The 22,612-nt window shown below is 46.6% G+C and overlaps 1 protein-coding gene across 1 annotated transcript in view; it reads left to right on the forward strand.

The window, feature by feature from the left end:
• The window catches only part of SCN10A (sodium voltage-gated channel alpha subunit 10), a 94,332-nt gene that overhangs the window by 20,782 nt on the left and 50,938 nt on the right, over window positions 1–22,612 (forward strand). Inside the window, exons 4-12 of the mRNA XM_053903974.1 lie at window positions 4,063–4,191; window positions 4,773–4,864; window positions 6,883–7,109; window positions 7,466–7,566; window positions 10,984–11,125; window positions 11,270–11,467; window positions 12,182–12,352; window positions 15,871–16,164; window positions 18,536–18,647. Coding sequence (XP_053759949.1) covers window positions 4,063–4,191; window positions 4,773–4,864; window positions 6,883–7,109; window positions 7,466–7,566; window positions 10,984–11,125; window positions 11,270–11,467; window positions 12,182–12,352; window positions 15,871–16,164; window positions 18,536–18,647 — 1,466 coding nt within the window. The remainder of the gene's footprint in view (window positions 1–4,062; window positions 4,192–4,772; window positions 4,865–6,882; window positions 7,110–7,465; window positions 7,567–10,983; window positions 11,126–11,269; window positions 11,468–12,181; window positions 12,353–15,870; window positions 16,165–18,535; window positions 18,648–22,612) is intronic.

Raw genomic sequence — 22,612 nt, forward strand, 5'->3', positions numbered from 1 at the left:
CAGAACACGAAGAAATACCTTCGGGGCCAAGTGCCGCCAGAAAGAGGACGTGACTCCATCGGCTCCTGTCCCCCGGGTTGCGACCTTTAACCCTCCAGCGCTGGGTGGTGTTCAGCCTAGGCTGGCGTTCTCTGGTGAAGCACTGAAAATAGTCTTCAGAATGCTCTCCATAATTTCTGGATCTGCATTTGATCTGAAAAGCCAGAAATATCCATCAAAGCTTCCCAACAACCTATAATTCTGAGTTAAGATTTTCCAATTTAGAAAACATAAAGAGTCGGGGGGGGGGGAAACCCACAAGATATGGAAGCTGACAGCTCAAGCAGCCAGCCAGCCCGATATAGATTTCTTCGTGAATAATTTCAAACACTCTTTCTCTCTCGCAGATACGAACAGGCATTACTGCTATTCTCTTTTTAATGTGATTGTTACTTTTATATAAGATACACAGGCTCGTGATTTAAAAGGTCACAGAGTTCTATAAAGATTCTAACAAAAAGTACAATTTCACGCTCTTCTCTTTGCCCCTAATCCCGTATTTCCAGAGGCGAGTCCTCTCAGATTTTTTACCTCTTTATTCTGATACTTCCCTATCTCTAGTCATACACTCATACTGTATTTTTTATTCTTCCATTTTAGATGTTATCTGTTGGCTTTCTGTTACGGAAAAAAAAAGAATTAGGTCCACGTATCCACACTCCTTTCCTCTCACACTTGTCTCCCTGCTGTAGTTATATTATCATTTTGGGTTAGGTAATCAGACAAGATGTACATCGACTGACTACAGACACGGTTATGTAACAGAATTGCTGAGCAAATGACATGACAGCTGTATCGTGCAGTGTCCTTTGATGACATTTTCCTTTAGCACAACATTTTTGCTCTCTCTGGAGTCAATAAGGATTTCATTGCTTCATGTTCTATGTATTTATCACTACTTTGCTCCCAAGCTCTTCTCCGGGGGTTTAATCCTTGCCTCAATTTATTGGATCATGTCAGGTTACCCATCAGTTCGCATTTTTCTTGGGGAAATCACTCCTGGAGCCCTCTAGCTTCCGCCTCAGTCCGGCCTAGGTGTTCTCGAACATGATATGCAGCTCTTGTCTGGAGATTTTTCCTTCTCCATTTTCTTTTGGATTCCGTTTGTCTCTCCCTTGCGTCCCCAGATCTTCCTCTTTATTGGTTGCTTTCTTGTTTGGATGGAGCATCCTATGGTAACTTTCTTAGATGGAAAGCACATTTTCGGAGACTTTGCATATCCATAATTGTCTTTATTTTACCCTCATCCTAACAGTTGAGCTTGGGAAGAAATTCTATATGAGAAATTATTCTCCTCAAAATTTTGAAGGCATTTGTTCCATTGTCTTGTACCCTCTAAGGTTGCCATTGAGAAATCTGATGATATTTTGATTCTTAATCCTTTGGATATGACCTGCGATTTTTCACTCCCTCAAAAGCAGTAGGGGTCTTCTGTCTGTGCACAATGTTCTGAAATTTGTTGACATTCATTCATTTTCTTGACATTTGTGGGTATTTTTAACTGAATACTTAGATCCTTAAGTTTGCAGAGATTTTCTTGAATTATTACTTTGATAATTTTCTCTTGTCTCTTTCTTGGTCTATTTCATTCTAGATCTATTAGTCAGACATTGTACCTACTGGTCTGATCATCTCTAATTTTCATGCTTTTTAACCACCTCTCATCATTTCTTTTTATCCCACTTCCTATGAGATCTCTTTCACCTTTATTTCCAGCTCTCCTATTAATGTTTTACTTTCACTGTCATATTTTTATTTCCCAAAGTTCTGTTTTGTTCTTTGAATAGTCTTTATAGCCTTCTGTTCTTATTCTGCATATCCTGGATCTTCTTAACTCTCTAAAAAATATTAATAAGAATTTTTCCCAGCTTTTCTTCTGCTCCCTGCGTTGTCTTTTTAGCTTTTCTTTCTTTCCTGTTTGGTTGCTTTAGTCTGTGGTGTTAGAAGCATCCTTCCAATTCCTGATGCTCATTGGCTAGCGGTTCACATTAAAAGTACAGCATCTTGGGGCGCCTGGGTGGCTTGGTCGGTTAAGCGCCCAACTTCGGCTCAGGTCATGATCTCACGGTCCATGAGTTCGAGCCCCGTGTCAGGCTCTGTGCTGACAGCTCAGAGCCTGGAGCCTGTTTCAGATTCTGTGTCTCCCTCTCTCTCTGCCCCTCCCCTGTTCATGCTCTGTCTCTCTCTGTCTCAAAAATAAATAAACATTAAAAAAAAAAAAGTACAGCATCTTCTTGGGCTATTAACCTGACTACAGGCTTCTAGAAACTAACTAAAAGCAGAAGTGAGTGGGTGGATGAGCAGGCTGAGTGCCTTTCAGTATATAAAGTTTCCTTTATACTCCTGTTTCAGCATGCAATCTCTCTGTCTCTCTCGTCCAACTCTTGAAAGAATGAACATCCAGTCTATTTCCACAGCAGAAGAGGAAGTTCCTCGTTGAATGGCCGCTTCTTGTAAAGCCTTTCAAACAGTATCCAGCCCCACCTGACACCCTTTCCCCAAATCCCACTTTCAGAGATATTTAGCATCTCTAAGTCCTGAGCAGTCCTGCAGTGTGGGCTGGCTTGCTTCTGGGAACTCCCCACTTCCCGGCTCAGGTTTCAGCTTTCTTGGGTCTGCTTTGTCAGTGACTACCCATCCACATGCTCCCTAGTTTCCAAAATGCTGTTGTTGTGTTCTCCATTATCTTTGTCCTCGTGGATTTATGCTTTAAAAAAAAATCCTTCCACCAACATTTAAGAAGGATTTCAAAAAGGATAGAGGTAAATACATATGTTCGATCTGTCATAATGGATCTTTCCATTTTTAACGCTGGTGTTTGTGTTTATGATTTTATAATTTTTTTTTTAATTTTTTTTAACGTTTATTTATTTTTGAGACAGAGAGAGACAGAGCATGAACAGGGGAGGAGCAGAGAGAGAGGGAGACACAGAATCCGAAACAGGCTCCAGGCTCTGAGCTGTCAGCATAGAGCCCGACGCGGGGCTCGAACTCACGGACCGTGAGATCATGACCTGAGCCGAAGTCGGACGCTTAACCGACCAAGCCACCCAGGCGCCCCATATGATTTTATAATTTAAAAAACTTACTGTACCCAAAATTACATGTGCATCTGAATCCCTTTGGTCCTAGAGGGGTAATTCTCTCAGTCTAGCAGCACTAACATCAGCTGGAGATGTGTTAGAAATGCACATTCTTAGGCCCTACTCTTGACTGACTAAATATTCTTATATTTAGAATATTCTGAGGGTGGACCCCAGAATTCTGTTTGAACAAGCCGTCCAGGTGGTTCAGATACTTGCTAGAGATTGAAAACTACTTCCACAGGTAACTGAGAGATTCTAAACATTTGAGAAACACTACCTTACTCTCAACCTCAGCTCCAGATCTGTCTTCACCTCCAAACCCACAAAGTGCCCAGCAGACTAAAAGGACTGTTGGATATGACTTCCTCTGGCAAGACCCGTCCTCCAGAGAAAATTTTCATGGATTTAGATGCTTTTCTCTTCCATGACACCTAGCTGTTTCCTGCCTCATGTGGCTCTTGGACTGGGATTCCTGAGTCCCGAGACATTTGCAGGCCAAGTGCGGTGGGAGAAGAAAACACAGCTGGAAGCAGAGAAGTTTGGAGAGGAGGGATGTAGCAGGACCTTATCCCTGTTCCACATGTCAGTCAACAGCAGGTTGGGAAAGGGGCCTCCAGGTTCCCTCTGGGCATCTCAGCGAACAGGAACATCCTTGTTCTAGACCTTCTGGTGGTTCTGCACCTGCCGTTGCCCTCTGCCCACCTTCCGAGCTGAAGATGCTGTCCACCGTCTCAGCCACCTCAATCTGTCCCCACCCCACCCATCTGTGTGACTGCTCTGAGTTCCCCAGTCTGTGTCTCCCCTCCTTATCTTATCTAGTTCCCTTTCCCAGCCTCCCTGATGATCTTTGCGTGTTTTCCTTTGGAGCCATTCCAGGAGCTCCCCTTTGAGCTCTCTCCATGGCATGGCTAACACTCCTTTCCACCTCCCCTCCCAGGTATGTCTTCACTGTCATTTATACGTTTGAAGCCTTGATAAAGATTCTGGCAAGAGGATTTTGTCTAAATGAGTTTGCTTACCTGCGAGATCCTTGGAACTGGTTGGATTTTAGCGTCATTACCCTGGCGTGAGTATTTTTCTGTGCTGATGTTTATGTTTGCATGGGGCTTCTGGGTGGCTTGTGCTCTGGGGATGTTTCTTCACCTCTGTCCAGCTTCGTCATTTGGAACTTCACGGCCTGGGGTTTCCTTGCCACTAAATGTTGCTTTGGGAGTCACTTTCCAGGGTTAGTCCCATACCTTCGGGGAGAAGTCAGAGTCCTCAACTCTGAGCCGATAAATGGCCTATCAAAGTGAGTAGACATGGTTCAGCCTTGCACCTACCTGGCCTGAAGATGTTTGCCTGAGTGGGTGGAGAAGATGCGTGTCTGAGGAGACCGGCTGGCCAAGCCCACACGCTTGACTACTCATCCATGCATGTAGTACCCAGAATGTTCTAGATCATAATGCATCTTCTCACAGGGGCCATTCTAAATGATATTGCAATAATTAAATCTGTGTTTCAGTCTATAGGTGGACGTGCCATTAGATTTTGTGTCTATTCCGGGTCCCACTGAGGCTCTCATTACCCCCAAATTGTCCTTATTTATGCTGCATGCATTCCCAGGACCCTGTCCTTGAAGGTACTGACCGACTTCTGGTCCCACAGATACATTGGCGAAGCGATAGATCTCCGAGGGATCTCAGGCCTGCGGACATTCAGAGTTCTTAGAGCCTTAAAGACAGTTTCTGTGATCCCGGGTGAGCAGCTTTGAGCACCACATGTATTCATAGAGCATATGCTGGTTTCCACAGCCTGACGTCCATCTTTGATTTTTGCAAGAGCCCTATAAAGTGCCGGGGCATGAACTGTTGTCCCCCTGTAAAAGACAAAGGAACTGAGGCCCAGAGAGGAGAAAACACAATCCCAAGTCCTCATCACTATTTAGAGGCAAAGTGTGACCTGGAGACCTGATGTCCCGATTCCTAGGCCAATGCTCTGTGCACAGTACCTCACGGACTCACCATCGACAAATGACAAGGTCACGTCCTCATTTTGTGTTCCTGTTGTGGGCTTCAGACAAGCCTCCAGTTGGAGGTCCTCATTTACATCCTAGACCAAAGGTGTAAACTTGCAAATAGGGAGGAAGGGAGCAGGCAGTCCCAGGCTCTAGTGGGTGTGTTTGCCATTTCCATATACCTGAAAGCTTGAGCGACAGGCCTGTCTTTGGGCCCACAGAGAGAAAAGGATTGGGCAATTCTTGATCACAGAGAATTCAGAAACAAAAGTAGTTCACAACGCTCGTCTCATTTGGCCTTCAAACCTCTGTTGTCACCAGTATCTCAGGGATGTGCCTCATCGTCCGCTGAGTTGGTAGAAAGGATAGTGAGTCCAGAGACCAGGAAAAGCTTAAGACAGCTTCCACCTTGTGGCCTGTTGGATTATCTCCCTTCCCTCACCCCTGAGAATCCATGCTCTTATCTGGAAAACAGAAATGCTCAAACTATGGGTGAAGTCCTTTCTACCATTCTCTGTCCGACTCTGCAGGGAAGGATCAGAAAGTCTTTGCCAACTTCTGCTGGATAAGCTTCCTCACTTAGTGCTGCCACTTAGTGTCTCTCTCACCTAGTCTTAGCCAGGAAAACCCTGAGTGTTGTTTACAAGACCTGTCCTGTCCACACTCCGTCTCCTGTCTCACCTCTCTCCTATATCCACCTTGCATCATGTTCTAGAATCCACCTGTGGTTCCATAAATGCTCCCTGCCTTTGCTCATCTCCCAGCTCTTGGCCATGCTGCTCCTCTACCAAGAGAGCCCTTCCCGTCTTCACTCAACTGATATTCCTTCCTCAGGGCTCTGCCAAGATTTGACTTTCTCAAGGAGACTCTCTAGTCTCCCTCAACTTCCCCACACTCCACACCATCCCATCCCATCCCCACCCCAGGCTTCAGTTAGGGGTTGCCTCTGTGTGTGCCCACCTGCTCGATAATGCTATGGCACTTCCCCTCCGTTGTCAGACAACCCCACCACATGCCAGTGCCTTAGCCCCTGCTCAGCTCCTACCCCAGGGGCCAACACAGGTAGTGCTCAATGGGTTATTTGTTAACCAAAATGACAAGACAAGGATCAGTCCCAGACTTCGTCCCTCCTCAGAGTTCTTTCTGCTACCTGTGAAGCTACTCTCTCAAAGAAGCTGATTTCATTTGCCATGGCCACAAATCCTCCCTCCTTAAACTTTACTGCCAGCTGTGCTTGTCCCTGAGGCAGCTCCTTCTGATTAGGTTTCTCCCTCTCTCTCTCTCTCTCTCTGTCTCTGCCATCTCTCTCTCTCAACACACACACAAAGGTCCGTGTGTCCCCAGCCTCAAGCTGTCTCCCAGAATTGAAGTGAGTATAGAAAAACAGATGTCAAATTATTAGAGTCAAATTAGAAGCCTCATGTCTAGTTTAGTGCCTGAAACATAGCAGGTATTCAACAATTATTTTTAAAATTGAATTTCTACTGTCAGAAGTGTATTATATTAGCCTTATGATGATAAGAAATATATCACTTGGGTCTCAGTTGTCTCATCTTTACAATGGGACAATAATCTCTGCCTCTGTCTCAGGGCTATTGCGAGGCTTAGATGAGGAGCCGGGCTTGGAACTGCCCCAGGGTCTGTAAAGTACCTCACACTTATACATGGTGAAAGGACAGGATGGTTAAAATGCAGACATGCCAGTGTTCTGTGTGTGTGGTACGTCATCCACGTGGAACTGTTGCTATCATCTTCCCACAGGGCTGAAGGTCATTGTGGGAGCCCTGATCCACTCGGTGAAGAAACTGGCGGATGTGACCATCCTCACTGTCTTCTGCTTGAGTGTCTTTGCCTTGGTGGGCCTGCAGCTCTTCAAGGGCAACCTCAAGAACAAATGTGTCAAGAATTGTACCGCTCTCAATGAGACAGGCAATTACTCCTCTTATGGAAAACACGAGTGGAACTTCTGCCAAGAGGATGAAGGTCTGGTTGGCAAGGGGGACTGAAGCCCCTGCATACCTACATAGAAATATATTTTTGACTCCTCTTTCCTGCTTAAATGGTTCTCTTGAGCTATATTTTACTTTGGGGTCCCCATTTTCTGTTGCCCCTGTCCTATTTACAAGGAAATGAGCTATGAACCTGGGCACAAGTCATTCTGCTGGGGGAGGCTCAGACTGAAGTCACTGCTCCGCTTTTCTCTTCCAAGATGGGACTTTTCTCCTTCCGAATGTCCCAGTGTGCCCACTGAAAGCACATAGCCAAGGGAATGCATCTTGCTCAGGCAGAAGATTTGAGAAGTGTTGCCTTTACCACACAAGGCTTGAGCTAGAGGGTTCAGAAGCATATGCAAGGCTTTCATTTCTTCCTTTCTTCTGCAGATTTCTACTACAATAAGCCAGGCACTTCAGATCCCTTACTGTGTGGCAATGGATCTGATGCAGGGTGAGTGCCCAACCCATGACAAAGCACCAATGCCCAGCAGTCCTTTCTCCTTATCATCATCATTTTCTAGATAGGGACTGGTCTTCAGATCCCAAGGAAGGTGTAGAAATGAATAAGTCATGGCTTTTGTCATCCCAGGCTCAGGGGGAGGGAGTGTATGAGTTAGCTTTTGCCATGTAACAAATAGCCCCAAGATTTCTGTGGCTTAAAACACCAGCTCAGGATTCTGCACATCAGCATGTTGAGCTGAGATCAGCCTGGTGTTTTGGCATTGACTGAGTTTAATCATACATCCGCAAACAATGGACAGATTAGCAGGGGGCCAGCAAATCTAGCTGGTCTCAGCTGGGGTGGCTTCTCTGTTCCATGTGGTCTTATACCCCAGCATGGTCTTATTCTCATGGCAGAGGCAGAGTGCCAAGAGAAAGAGGGGAAGTATGCAAGGTTTCTTGAGACCTAGGTTTAGAAGAGGCACAGTGTCACTTCTACTGCATTCTGTTGGCCAAAGCAAGTCACTGACCAGTGCAAATCCAAGCGCTGGGGAGATAAACTGTACTTCTTGATCAGAGGAGCCGCAGCATCCTATTGCAAAGATACGGGCAGGGAAATCGTCGTGGCCATTTTGGTAATCTACCCCAGGAAGAAACTAATACTCATTAAATATGTTTTGTGTCAAATGTTTTACGTTTAATCATCACAACTCCATCACATGGGTTTCATTATCCACACATGACAGAGGAAGAAACCTGTGTATGACACTTAGCCATTTCAAATTCTTACAGAGGCCAGATACATGACAACAAATGAGAGGATCAGGCTGGGTAGGAACCGAGCGATGACAGTTTGTGCCCCATCCAAAAGGGCCAGCCACCACCCAGTCCGGCTTTGGGTTGCCACGTGGAAATGTTGGTCCATTGCTTCCAGCTCTTCTCACTTTTAAAAGAGAGATAAGGAATTTAGATTTTTATGTGAAATCTCCCAACTACAAACATTGGCTACCAATTCCAAAAAATGTCTACATATTGTGGGCCAAACAAAATATTTCTGCAAGCCAAATTCAGCCTGCAAGCTGCCAGTTTGTGAGCTCTGATGCATATACATAAGGATGCTACCCTGTGAAGAAGCAGTACTGTGCTAGAGACTCCATGGGCCGGGGAAACACAGTGAGGTGATGGCGGGAGGCAGGGCAGGAGGCCAGGGAAGATTTCCTAGAGGTGGTGGTCGAGGTGAGCATTGAAGGGCAGGCAGGGTGTCTCCAGTTTGGTTGAACAAGAGATGGTTTGGATGGAGGCCATTCCAGGTGGCAGAACAGAATGTGAGACAAAGCAAGGGGCTCGGGGTCCCCTCAAGCTTGCCTGATGCTTTGACCACTCAGGGGCGGGCATGAGCAGAAAGAGTTCAGGCCACAGATCAGCAAGGCTCATCTTTCCCATCTCCACAGCTGGGGATCCGAAGCCCTGAGCCCAAATGACCCCACTCCCTGAAGGGCTAACAACTCCATATTGCCCATGTGGAGCTGAGGGAGACCTATATAGAGCTTTGCCTTGATCTACTCACTAGAAAAACAATCTCAGAGCTGAAGGATGGAGGTGGAGAATTTGATCAACATCAGCTCCTTGGCCTCTTTCTTCACAAATGCACTTGGCATTTGGTTCTTTGGCTCAGGGATGGGGTTGTTCTGGTATCATTTGCCTTTGGCTTAAATCTAAACTGAAGGCCCCCTCAATTCCTTTTCTTGTCTGGATAATGGCATCTCTCATGGCGATGGCTCCAGAGTAGCCCAACCTACTGTGGTAAAGTTATGGGGTTCATCCGTAGCCCCCCAACACAGCTCCAAAAAAGGCCAGACATCCTGCTGGGCAGGTCATGGCCAGGAGATAAAGGGGTGGATAGGGTTGGAAAGGCAAGAGAGGCCGGTTCAGGATGATGGGTGGAGTGAGACTTGAACAGCATCCTGTGAAGACAGAACCTATGTCCTGTGCTGGGCCACAGAGAAGCCAGAGCCCCGAGCAAAGGCCCGCACTGACCAGTGGCACTGTTCTCAAAATGGAGACCAAGTACTAGGAAACACTTCATGATTTCCAGGATTCTTTCAAATATGTTCTTCCAGTCCATTCTTTTGGTCAGTGCAGGTTAAAAATACCAGGAATTTTCATCTTCATTTTACATACAATACTTACGATGCTGAAGGCACCATGAGAGAACCTTTGTACTGTGGGCTCACTTAATTCTCAGAGCAATTCGTTGTTGATGTGTAACAGCTGTAGTGGGGTTTAATGGAAGACGTAGACATACGGCTACCCTCGGAGTTAACAAGCAGACCTACAGGTAACAGGTTGATTAGCTCCTCAGAGGGCAAAACAAAAGACTATCTGTCTTTAAACGTGGGCCTATAGAGTGCAGGAACTCGCAAATCTCCAACCGAGATTGAAGATAGAGTTGGGATTAATCATAGTCAAGTTGCTGGGACCCTAATCAACTGTATGGGTCCCAGGATTATGTGTTTGCATGGATGTCTGGGATAAGGACAGCCCCTGAGACTGGTGTTGGTGGAGGCATGCTGGAGCCATAGAATCCCAAACTCCAAACAAGGAATTACTGTTTTCTCAGCAGAGTCATCCCACTGGGGCGGGTGAGAGCACGTCACATGCCTTGAGCTTAGACAGACTTCTTTACATCAACTTACTCCCTTATCGTGAGAGAGTAAAGAGTCAGTCCATCACTGCCCCCCTCAGTACTCACGTGGTTATCTTCAAGTTGGCCTTTCTTCATCAGTCAATCTTCATAGGCTACTTGACAGATATACTCCTCCTCTTAAATAAATATACTGGCATCTGTATGGTTTCAGGCAGCTGACTTCCTTTTTCTGAACCTCAGCTTCCACATCTGTAAGAAAGGATTGTTAAGGTAATTAAATTATAGCATTTGTAATGCACTTAGGAGAGAGAGGGGCACATAGTAAGTGCTCAGTAAGTGGAAAGTATCGTTTTCATTATTACGTATAATTGGGGAGTGAGCTTGACTCCCCAGTGTGAGTCCTTTGACGGACAGGTTGGCAGGTGATGCCAGACGCTCAGGTCTTAAGTCTGCATTATTGTACTGACTCTCCCTCCCCTGGTATGAACTTGCAGGGAGTTAGCCACCTTATGGGATCATGTCGAGGCAGTCAGCTGGCCTTCCCTGGCCGTACCCCTCTGCATGAAACTCTGAAGTGAAAGTATTACCATCCCCATTTAAATATGCAAGAGAAACTGAGCCTTAAGGAGATCAAGGTCATCCGACTAATCAGAGGGAGGCCAGGTCTTGAGTTCCAATCTTTGACTTCAACGCCTATGGTCTTCCTACAGCCCAGGGCTGCCTTGCCCCCAGTAAACAGAGGGGCTGTGCAATTGATGACCTTCTCTATTCTTGCTGCAGCCATTGCCCTGAAGGTTATTTCTGTCTTAAAACATCTGACAACCCAGATTTTAACTACACCAGCTTCGACTCCTTTGCTTGGGCTTTCCTGTCACTGTTCCGCCTCATGACACAGGATTCCTGGGAACGCCTCTACCAGCAGGTATTGAGCTGCATGCCCCCCTACGGACTTGGTTGGAGGCCGGGGAGTCAGATGCATGCCTACATTTTTCTTGGAAGAGTCTGGCAATGTCAGGGGCCCACGTACTCTGGATACAGATCTCTCTTCTTTCTCTTGAATCTGCAGACGCTGAGGGCTTCTGGGAAAATGTATATGGTCTTTTTCGTGCTGGTCATCTTTCTGGGGTCTTTCTACCTGGTCAACTTGATCTTGGCTGTGGTCACCATGGCATATGAGGAGCAGAACCAGGCCACCATTGATGAAATTGAAGCCAAGGAGAAAAAGTTCCAGGAGGCCCTCGAGATGCTCCGGAAGGAGCAGGAGGTCTGTGAGGGGTGCACGCTTTGTGAAATCTGCTGCAGGCTGAACGTTCTTGGGGAGAGGTCTGGAGAAGCCACTTACATTAAGGCTGTCATGCTATGGAACTGTAAGAACGATTTATTGTACCTCAAGCACCAACTTAGGTCAGGTTTTCTCAAAAAGGGAACCTGAATCAAGATCTTGTGCCAGTGATTTATTGAGGGGTGCCGTCAGGAAAAGGAGAAAGAAGGAAGCAGGACAGGAGGTGAATTAAACTAGAAAGTGGCCTCAGCTAGAGACTACCTTCAGCCTGATCCCATGCAGAGTTCTGGGGCATGACTAGTACCACAACGTTAGCCTTTCTTGAGACAAGGGGGTGGCATTTTACACCCCTATGCCTGCCCCCAGCCAAATGTACAATGAAAGGAAATATTCTGCAGGATGCTGTAGCTGTGATCCATTAACAGCTAACACTCAAGCTGCTGAAGATGAGTGTACTGACCTGGTAAAAGGGATTTGGGCAGGGAATCAGCAGGACACATTACTCGGTGCAAATGAAAGAGATGACCCAGAGGTGGCCCTTCCTGCCATGCCTCAATCCCACCACCACCCAGGTCCTAATCCTGACCCTCTCTGTTCTAGATGTCCTCACCTCTGTGACATCCCACGTCTGAGGGGCACATTTATGCAAAGCTCAAGCACATATTGTTGGCTGCAGCTGCTGTTCTCTCTCTTCAGGTGCTGGCAGCCCTGGGGATTGACACAGCTTCTCTCCATTCCCACAATGGATCACCTTTAGCCTCCAAAACTGCCAGTGAGAGAATGCCCAGGATGAAGCCGAGGGTGTCAGAGGGCTCCACAGATGACAGCAAATCACCCCAATCTGATCCTTACAACCAACGCAGGATGGTAAGGAGCTCAAGTTCGTGTTCTAAAGATTACCCGCCTTTGCAGCCGCCACGGACAATAGGTTGGATTGGGAAGAGGTTTGTGGCAGGCAGACAGCAGGAGGCTCAAGATTGGGAGGATGTTTTAGTAATCCAGACAGCACATCGACCCCCCCACCACATGGTGGCCTAAACTAAGAGAGGGGCATCGTGGATACGGAAAAGGGGTGGATTCTGACTTTTCCTGGGGGTAGGGGACAAGGAGACTGGGACTGTGGAATGTGGAAAAAGGAGAGAGGAGTCCAAAATGACTCCCAGTTTTCAGAATTGGGCAATCAGATGGGTGGTGATTCTAAGGGAGGAGCACCGGAGGAAGAAACCAGGTTTGTAGGGAAAGTGGTGAGCCCATATTGGACATGCTGACCTTGAGGTGTCCATGGACCTGTGGACAGGAAGCGTTAGCTTCCTTCTAACACTCTGATCTGCAATTCTGTTTGTGGTGCTGAAATCATTTACAAGCTTCTTTCTGACTTTTTGCCTCAGCCCCCACAACCCAGACTCTCACCTGTTGCTGGCAAAGAAGATTACAGCCCCCATCTCTGTGATACAGTCCAGCCTCGGAATAACTTCAGAACCTCACTAGACCCTGTAACAATTCTGTCCACCACCCAAATCTTCTGCATCCCACTCCAAGATTCCCTAGCCTCACCAAGTTTCCCTAGCCTCACCAAGTTTCCTCCCATCACCTCTCTCTCCCTTGGAAGTCCTGTGTATGGCAAACACGTCCTTTCCAGAGGCCTAAGAGATCATAATCCCTTTGTGAAAGAGCAGTTCCCACACTAATAGTATGGAAGAGGGGATCAACTGGCTATTTGTCAGGCCTCCTGTCCCTCAGTTCCCTCTCAGTCTCTTTTCATATGCTCATCTGAAGGACATTCTACTTTTTATAATACTGTCTCTATAATCCCCAGACTTATGTGTGCATATATGTACACAGATATACTCACATGCACACTGGCCTCAGTGATATCCACACTTCCTCATTCATCAGATTCTGTGCCCTTCCCTTCCTTGTTCTGCCTGTTTTTTTTTTTTGTTTGTTTGTTTGTTTTTATTTATTTTTGGGACAGAGAGAGACAGAGCATGAACGGGGGAGGGGCACAGAGAGAGGGAGACACAGAATCGGAAACAGGCTCCAGGCTCCGAGCCGTCAGCCCAGAGCCCGACGCGGGGCTCGAACCCACGGACCGCGAGATCGTGACCTGGCTGAAGTCGGACGCTTAACCGACTGCGCCACCCAGGCGCCCCTTGTTCTGCCTGTTTTAAGCAGCACCTGGCATGCACGGGGTACAATTCAGAAGACATTTCAAAGGGGATTTCACTAGGGCTCTGACAATCACAGGACAGACTGAACCATAGCCTCCATGGAAATGTCGATGATACTGCGAATTGGGCTTTAACTCCCCTCATACAGTCAGCCTCACATAAATTAGCACCCGGCTGTCCAATAATTGGACACAAACACACCAGATGGACATGTGTGCTCATCTCTCCAGCTAGGTTTACCCTGAAATGGGCAAAAGAGGAACTGTGTCTTGTTAATTCAACAATACTAGGTGCATGATGTGCACCTAGAGGTGACTGATGGTCCATTTCCCAAGGATTTCCATTTGGAGGAGGCAGATATGTAAACAACTGTGTGCTATATACTATATTAGGGAAACATACATGGTGTTTTGGGAATAGAAGAGGAAGCATCCACGCTTATGGGAGTGGAGGTGTATCAAGAAAGACTTCACGGAGGAGGAGATCATTGAGAGGAATAGTAAATAGTGAGTAGGGGTTCCTCTAATAACTGAGGACTGCAGGGGAGGGGGGGGAGGAGTATTTTCCAGGCCTAAAATAGAACGTATATGTGCCAAAGCAGGGAAGTACCCTTTGGGTACCTCTTTAATGCTAACTAAAGGATTGAAATTCATTCAAGAGGGCATCCCTTTCCTCCTTTCCCAGGTGCGTTCCTGTGGTAAACAGACCATCAGCAGTGTTTATATAAAGTCATTTTCCAAACAGCAGCAGTGGGTGAGAGGTTAGGGGTAGCAAACAACAAGAGACACAGCAGAGGTTTCAGGGAACCCCCAGGACACAAGTTGGCCTGCTTGGATGATGCATTTTAAGACAAGTCTAGTACTTAGATTCAGAAGTCATTGGCCACCATTGGTCAAACAGGTTAATTCTGGAATATTAATTGGTGGCCAGGGAAGCACCACCTGTCAAACATGGGACCAAAATTTTCTTCTTAGTTTGTTTCATTTGTTTGCTTACTGCCCACCTGCAAATAACTCAGCCATCCCATTTTTAATAAGAATTTGCTAATTCTACTCCTTTACTTCAAAAGTGGGAAGGATTCATGGGGTTTTATGAGTTTCGTGATCCTTGGACATATATTCTAGGCAAAGAATGCTCTGTTTATGATACCAGGATTGCAATGATAGTTGCTGAACAGTGTCGGGCTCCAAATAATCCAAAAAGGAAACTTCAGTTCTGTGGGATAGGGGGATAAGTAAGGAGGACTCTAATTGACAAAATGTCCCAACTTTAGTAGTTTAGTAAATACGAGGAATTAAGGAAGGGGGGGACATTCAGCAGTATGACAAAGTTTGGTAGCAAGTCAGCGTGTAGATGTCTAGAAATAGTTCATATGGCTTAGAATAGAACTGATAACTTGTTATGGTCAGGCTCCCACAGTGGTCGTGGGCACTGGCCAACCCAGCATACTCACCCTCCAGGGGCTCTAGGCCTGTGAATTAGCTCCTTTTCTCTGGCAACTGTAAGCCTTGCCATTCCCTCAGTGGAAGATTTTGATGGGAAATGTTTATTGATCTGGAGGCATGGCATTATTCTTCCAGGAAATTAGGCTGCAACTCTCCCTTCAATCTCCCCATTGTTGACTATTCAAAGTTTGCCTCAAGGGATCCTGGAAGCTCATTACATTACAAAGCTCTCGTCTCCTCCTGCACCACACAAACTCTCACATTTGTATAGGCTGGATCTAATGAATTGCAGAACCTAATTTTCAGACAATAAAGTGCACTTGTTCATTCAACAAACCATTTACCGAGCTTGTTCCAATACTGGTGTGCATAATAGTCTCCTTAGGTCACAGCTTTACTTGTGGAGTGGGGAATTTAAGACAGTTTTGTCCAGTCCTATGGGCTAAGGCTGTAAATAGCTGACTCGTCTGGGTGACAAGATTGTCTTCTGACATCCTTGGCCATCGTGACCTACTTGCTGATCTTAAGCACTCTGTAATCACTCTTGGCCTTTTCCCAGGCCATGTCAAAAATATTCTTTTCCCCTGTTCTCTTCCCATGTTTACCTAGAATACCCCTCGGATCTATGTCTTAAATTTTTTTCTGGAATAAAGGCATGAGAATAAGGGCAGGGAAATAGGAATGGGTGGAGGAAGTGTTGAGCCCCAGATATGCCTGCAGGATGAGCTTCCAGTCTGCCTTTTTTCCTGGTCCTTTGGGCAATGCCCAGTCTTTCCTAGGTCTCACCTCTGGGAGGCGCCGGGCTAGCCACGGCAGTGTGTTCCATTTCCGGGCCCCTTGCCTGGACGCCTCATTCCCCGATGGGGCCACAGATGATGGAGTCTTTCCTGGAGACCGTGACAGCCGTCGGGGCTCCCTGCTGCTGGGTGGGGGTGCCGGCCAGCAAGGCCCCCTCCCTAAGAGTCCGCTGCCTCAGCCCTCCAACCCTGGCTCAGGACTTGGGGAAGACAGACACTCCACATTGCCCACTGGTGAGCTTGCTCCTGGAGGCATGGAAGTCTCGGTAAGTTCGTCAATGCTCCAGATCTCTTGAGCCGCCCTCCAGGTGAGGGCCAACAAACACTGAGTGCCACCCATGGAAGGCTCCTTTAGACAACATTGTGTCCAACATTTCCCCTCTATCCCCATTTTACAGACAGGGCAGGTGAGAGTCAGAGATATTGGATTTACCTGAGGTCAAACCGGTTTTCTGGTTTCCTCTGCAGTACAATAATACAAATTATTTTCCAGCTGATCCTTTTATTTTTTTCTGTGTTCCTCTGTCTCCACTCACTATTACTGCTTTAGAGACAGGCCTGCCTGGTTCCTGGATGAGTATGGGAAAAAGGGAAGGTTCTTCTCTTTCTGCTTGTAGCTCTGTGCAAACTATGCTGGGTTTGGCCCATGGGACCCAGAGAAATCCTGGGAGGTGCCCTGGATAGATATTAGCAGAAGCAAAGTATCCCTTGCTTTACTCAGAGAAGCAATAACTTTTGCCAAAATGTACAAATTAGGCAACGGTGACTAACTGGTGAGCACTCTTCATAGAATAATCACAGAGTGTAATGGAAACCCAGGGACTCCTCATTGGATTGCGAGCTGTGATTTAATTTGAGCTCTCCCTTTAGTTTCAGTAATGATGCTTCCAGTGTTTTTCATTTGCCCTCTCTGGCTAGCCAGGGACCCAGAGCAGTTCTCAAACAGACTTGTAGACTAACCAGGATATGGCTCTCCTGACTTGGATAAGTCCTACAGGGTTACCTTAGCTCCATCTCTGATTGGATGCCATGTGATCCCAGCAAGAAACAGATACCACTCCAGCGGGCAACTGGGGGAGAGGTATGCACTGGGCTTTGAACTGAGAAGGGACAGTGAGGCACTTAGAGATGAGCAACGGTGGGAAGCTGTTATATGCGTAGGCAGAAGTGGTGAGGGGAAGGACCAGAACCAGAACCCAGCAAGAGCTGGGTGGTCCCACAGAACTTGTGATCCAGGGGGGGAGGTCAGTCACAGCGCTGCAGGGAAGAAGCCAGGTGATAGTCCCCCTCCTTCCAGACTCTGATCTTCTGTCTGTGCCTCCCATCGGCCAAGCCTGACCAGAACGAGAGAGTACAGACCACCTTCCCCAGGCACAGGGCGGGGTAGAGAAGGCGGAGAGTGGGTCTCCAAGAGCCAACAAAGAGTCATCAACAGAGTCCAAAAGTCAAAGCCAACCTGCAGACCTCTCTTGGAGTTGCTTTAACACTCCTCATTCAGGAATTTCTCCCTAGATTATCACCTCCCTAGATATTCTGACTTTGATTCATTTTAGTTAAGTTATTCAGCTAGTGTAAGATTAACTCTTTAAGCCCTCTGTGTCACACGGCCGTGGGTTTCAATCACAGGTTTGCCATTTACCAACTGAGTCACCTGTAACAAGCCCCTTAAATTCTTCAGGCCTCCAAGTCCCCCATTAAAAAGGTTTCTAAATGGCTGAAGGGTTAAATGGAACCATAAAGTGCCTGCACTGATACACATTTGCCTGAAAATAACAATAGCTATGCTAGCATCTCTTGTTGAGTCCTCATGGTTGAAAACTTTCGGAACATTCTTTATATGTATTAAAATACTTACTATCTACCTATGAACTTCACCTATGGCATGTGCTCATGCCAGCTGAGTTTGGATTCTGAATGTTTGTGCAGTGCCAGAATCAGCTTCTCTGGGCCCCAGACTCCCCACATCTGGGGTAGTGTAGGACTAGAGTTAGAGCACAGAACCCAGGTGGAACTTCCCCGGGAGGGCCCAAAGAGGGAAGGTTCAAAAGGGCTGTGTCAAACAACTAACACTGGAGAATCAAGACACATGAATATTCCCTCAGAAAGAAAAGGACCGGAGCTGGAACTGAGTTATATGCTGGGGAGAGAAAGGGGCCTATCAGAAGGGAGGTCAAAAAACACCTGTCCTGGAAGAGGAATTCTGTCTGAACACCATATGCACAGCGCAGACGAAGCCTTGGATGACTTCCTGGCCCACCGCTCCTGCAGCTGTCACTTCCCTTTAGTAGAAACCTCAGAGACCCTTGAGGCAGCCCCATGCCCACGCTGCTGCCCAAGGACTCTGTCCTCAGGCAGGAATTAGCAGACCCTCAGGTGAGCCCAGGTTACAATGTCAGCTACAAAGCTAGACTCTGCTTGCACCCCCAACTCTATGTCCTGGTCCTCATGCCTAAGCTCTTACCCCAAGTTCAAGAAGCAGCCCCATTTCCCAAATGGGAAAGCACAGCTACAGAGGAACATAGCTTCACCAGGCAACTCACGACCACATGAGATGGGCCAATAAGAGGCTGAGTGACCCGTTTTTGCCACTGATGACTTCAGGTTGGGGGAATATCCTGATTGTTTGTGTCCCAGCAGGCATTTGATGCAGGACAGAAGAAGACTTTCTTATCAGCAGAATACCTGAATGAACCTTTCCGAGCCCAAAGGGCAATGAGTGTTGTCAGCATCATGACCTCTGTCCTTGAGGGTAAGTACTGCTCATTGGAATTTCCATCAACTGTGCTGTGATGAGTCTGCATTTGAGCAGCACAGGGGATGCCCCAAATCTGTGTCAAATATATCGCCCATCTGTGTCCTGGGATCCTAAATACTCCTCTTTCTTATGCCCTTGGTCCCATCACCCTTTATCAATGTGTTTTTTTAAATGTGGATAATTTTTCAAAAACAATAGAATCCAATGAGTTTGAAACACCCTATTCATCTCTTGTTTAAATTAACATCAGCCTCATATGTATTCATAAAACTAAATTTTAGAAAGTCATCTGGCAGAAACCAGAGAATGTCAAGCTACCTCAGGTATGCAAGAAATTTTACAGTCCTTAATTTTCAAATATGGTGAAATTATCCTGTCATTTTTCATGGTTGTAACTCGTATGGTTATAACTTAATTTCTGTCTCAAGCCCACATTATGCTGAGCATTGGAAGATAATTTAAGTAAATTAATCAGTCAATTTAACTAAATTCTTGTTAATTTAGGGCTCTATCAATCAAATGGGAGCCCATTCACCCTCCTCAGGGATGTGTCTAAGTTCCAGTTGCTTCTACCTGGAAGAAGGCAACAGCACTGGGTCATGGTCACCTGACACACAGGTTCCCAAAGAGCATGATTGTATCCTGTATAAGGCCTGTCTTCTTATCCGGCCTTTATTTTGCCTCAGGGCATGGAAAATATGGCCTTAGTCTTGTCCAGCCATGTATCTCCCCTAGACAAATTTAACGTGTACTGGGCTGAAGGAGGGAGGGGGAACTTAGATGCTGGTGTGTTCCTGAGAAAGGGCTCTGTGTGCTCCCCTCCCAGCCCTGTACTGAATCCTAACTGTGGGGGAGGGCATGGCGAAACAAACAAACAAAAAAAGATGTTTGAGGGATTTGAAAACAGAGCCAATCTATGCCTTACTTTCTAGGGGAAGTGAGAGGTGGCAAGTCTTAGAAAAAGACTCACATGCCCAGCATGGTACAGAAACTATACAGTAGAGAAGCAGGTGACCTACCTGGGTAGAGAAAGCCTTAGGCAGCCTCTGAGAGTGCCCCGTGGCCTGCATAGCAGGAAAGTAGCTAGGTGATGACCTTGGCCCACTTGAGGGTTAGGGAAGGTGAGTGAGAGGCAAAGAGAGAACAGCCATCTCGGTGGCTCTCCCACCAGAGACCACGTGGGAACTACAATGACTCCAGTAAAATATACTTGGCAATGACCAAGGACCAGCCCAGCACTCTTCCGACCCTGAGCTCTTCAGAACTCAGATGCAACCTCAGATAGTGATGTAATAGCAGACACTGAATTAACCAAAACAAGATCCCCAGGTTGAGGACTTGTGGTGTATAGTGAATTCAATTATGAATTCAAGATACTTTTCTTGCATGCATGAATTTGTGCTTTGTGAAATGTATACATATTTCAGTAACAACAGTGTGTACATTTTTCTCGTATTATTTATCAAAAATCATTTGCCATTGTAATAATGTCTGTATGCCTAACATTTTTTATGGCTGCATAGAATCTAACCATGCTATCTATGCCCATGACTTTTTGTTGGCCAGGTGGGTTGCTTGGATTCTTTTTCCTTTTTGCTCTTAGCCATCAGACAGTTAATGTTAAAAACAAACAGCTTGCTTTTTCATTTATTCCCCAGAATTATCAAGCTGCCTCCTCCTCTTTTTTTTTTTCTTTCATTTATTTACTCTTCAACAAGCATTTGACAAACACCTGCTATGTGTCTGGCATTACTCCGGTGCTGGGAATTCAGTGGTGAACAAGATAGAAGCCTGCACACATGGAATCTACATTCTGGGGGGGGGGGGGGGGGGGGGGGGCGGGGTATACAGATAAACCGAAACAGAGATTCAGGTGGGGATAACAGTAGGAGAAAAAAGAAAGTAAGGTAGGAGATGGAGAATAAGGGACTGCAGAGGGGCTGCTTCAGATAAGGGGGGATGTCGAAGGCCGTTCTCTCTAGGGAGACCAGAAATCTCAATGAAGTAAGAGAAGCGGTCTTATGAGAACCTACAGGACAGAGTTCCATGACAGGTGAAGGGCAAATGCAGTGTAGTTGTTGGGAATGAGACAGGAACGAACAAAATGAATGTTCTAAACACATCCCGATTCAGGTAAGAACAAAAGAGATCTCTGAATCAATGAGAAGCAACAGAGGATAATAGCTAAGAACACAGACCCTGGAGCCTGACTGCCTGGGTTTGCATCTTGGGCCTGCCACGTTGGGTAAGCTGTGCAACTTTGGAGCTCTGTTAACTTCTCTGTGCTTCCGGTGCCTAACCTGTAAAAGAGTGAATATGTGTTTATCTTCTAGGGTTTTGTGAGGATTAAGTGGGTTAGCATAAGTAAAGTGCTTAGATCCATGACTGGCCCTTGGTAAATATTCAGCAGATGTTGGCTATTCTTTTTCTTTTCTAATATTTATTTATTTATGGGGCGGGGGTGGGAGGGTGGCAGAGAGAGAGAGGAAGAGAAAGAATCCCAAGCAGGCCCCGCGCTTTCAGCTCAGTCTCACAAATCATAAGATCATGACCTGAGCTGAAATCAAGGGTCAGACGCTTAACCGACTCAACCACCCAGGTGCCCCAGACGTTGGCCATTCTTATTTGCTCAGTTGTAAATAAGGGCAGAGATGTGTCTGTTTTGCTCACAGCTGGATTTCCAGTACCTGAAAGGGCAGTGTGTGGCATATAGTAGGCATTCAACAGTTGTTGGTGGATGAGAGTGACGTTTGGGTGTGGTGCTCATTGCAATGACCTGAACTGATAAACAGGAAGAGGATAAGGAATGGTCAGATATCCTGAGGTAGGACGCACTTCCCCTCAAGAAAGGTGCTGTGAGAATAGACTAGGAAAAGCAGGAGACACACGGACATCTTTAAGAGAATCTGGGTACAGACAACCTTAGATTAGGGCAAAGAGGTCAAGGTTGTTTGGGCATAGGGCAGATGACCTGTGATCTTCTCTGGTCTGACATTATAACCACTACACTCACGGAATACAGGAGGGATGCATGGGACTGTCAAGGGTTGTGACGAGGGACACAGAAGCCACCTCTTTGGGAATGATCGTGCCCGGGGAAGTTTGACCCAAGCCAATAAGAACTTGGCAGTTCCCTGAGCTCAGGGCACGTGAACCATCTTTGTCTGACACACCAGCAAGCACTTGACAGTTGTCCAGACCAGAAGACCAGAAGCAGGAGCACAGTGTGAGCACAACACAGTCTCTGCCCTCGTGCTGAGTGGGAGAGAGGGACGTGGAACAAATTCTTACCAGGCTGCTGAGTGTCTTGAAGGGGAAGTGTAGGATGCTAAAGGAAATACAGTAAGTTTAGCCTGGGGTTAGGGGAGTATTCCAAGCAGAAAGGACGGCAAAATCTCCGAAGCAGAAGACAGCATAATATCTGAAGAAATGAAAAGGCCTGATGTGGCAGGAACACAGAGAGCGAGGAAGAGAGGGGCTCAAAATAAGGCTAGCGAGATGGACTGGGGCCAGACCCGCAGAATTTCCTACACCAAATTAAGGATTTTGGACTTCATCCTAAAAGCAGTGAGGTGCCATTAAAGGATTGGAGGCAAGGGAGCTACATTTGCATTTTATAAAGGTTACTCTGAATACGTGTAGAGAATGGAATTAAGAGGGGAAGAGTGTTGGCAAGGAAACCAGTGGGGAGGAAACCAGCTGAGAGATGGCAGGGCCTGGACTCTGGGGTGGTGGCAGTGGGGGTGAGAGGAAAAGGGAGGATTTAAGAGCTAAGAGATGTAGGATCCAGGACTTGGTGGTTTGCATGGTTCTGGCATAAGCGACTGAAGGGATACTCATAAAGGAACGTGTTAGAGGGGTTCACTGGGGAAAGATGAGAGGAAAGATCATCAGTTGAGTCTGGGATATAGTGGGTTTCAGATGCCCTTGGGATATCCAGGTGGGAATGTCCAGTAGGA

This window comes from Panthera pardus, unplaced genomic scaffold (assembly GCF_024362965.1).
Source record: "Panthera pardus isolate Hobbes unplaced genomic scaffold, ASM2436296v1 HiC_scaffold_16, whole genome shotgun sequence".
NCBI lineage: Eukaryota > Metazoa > Chordata > Mammalia > Carnivora > Felidae > Panthera > Panthera pardus.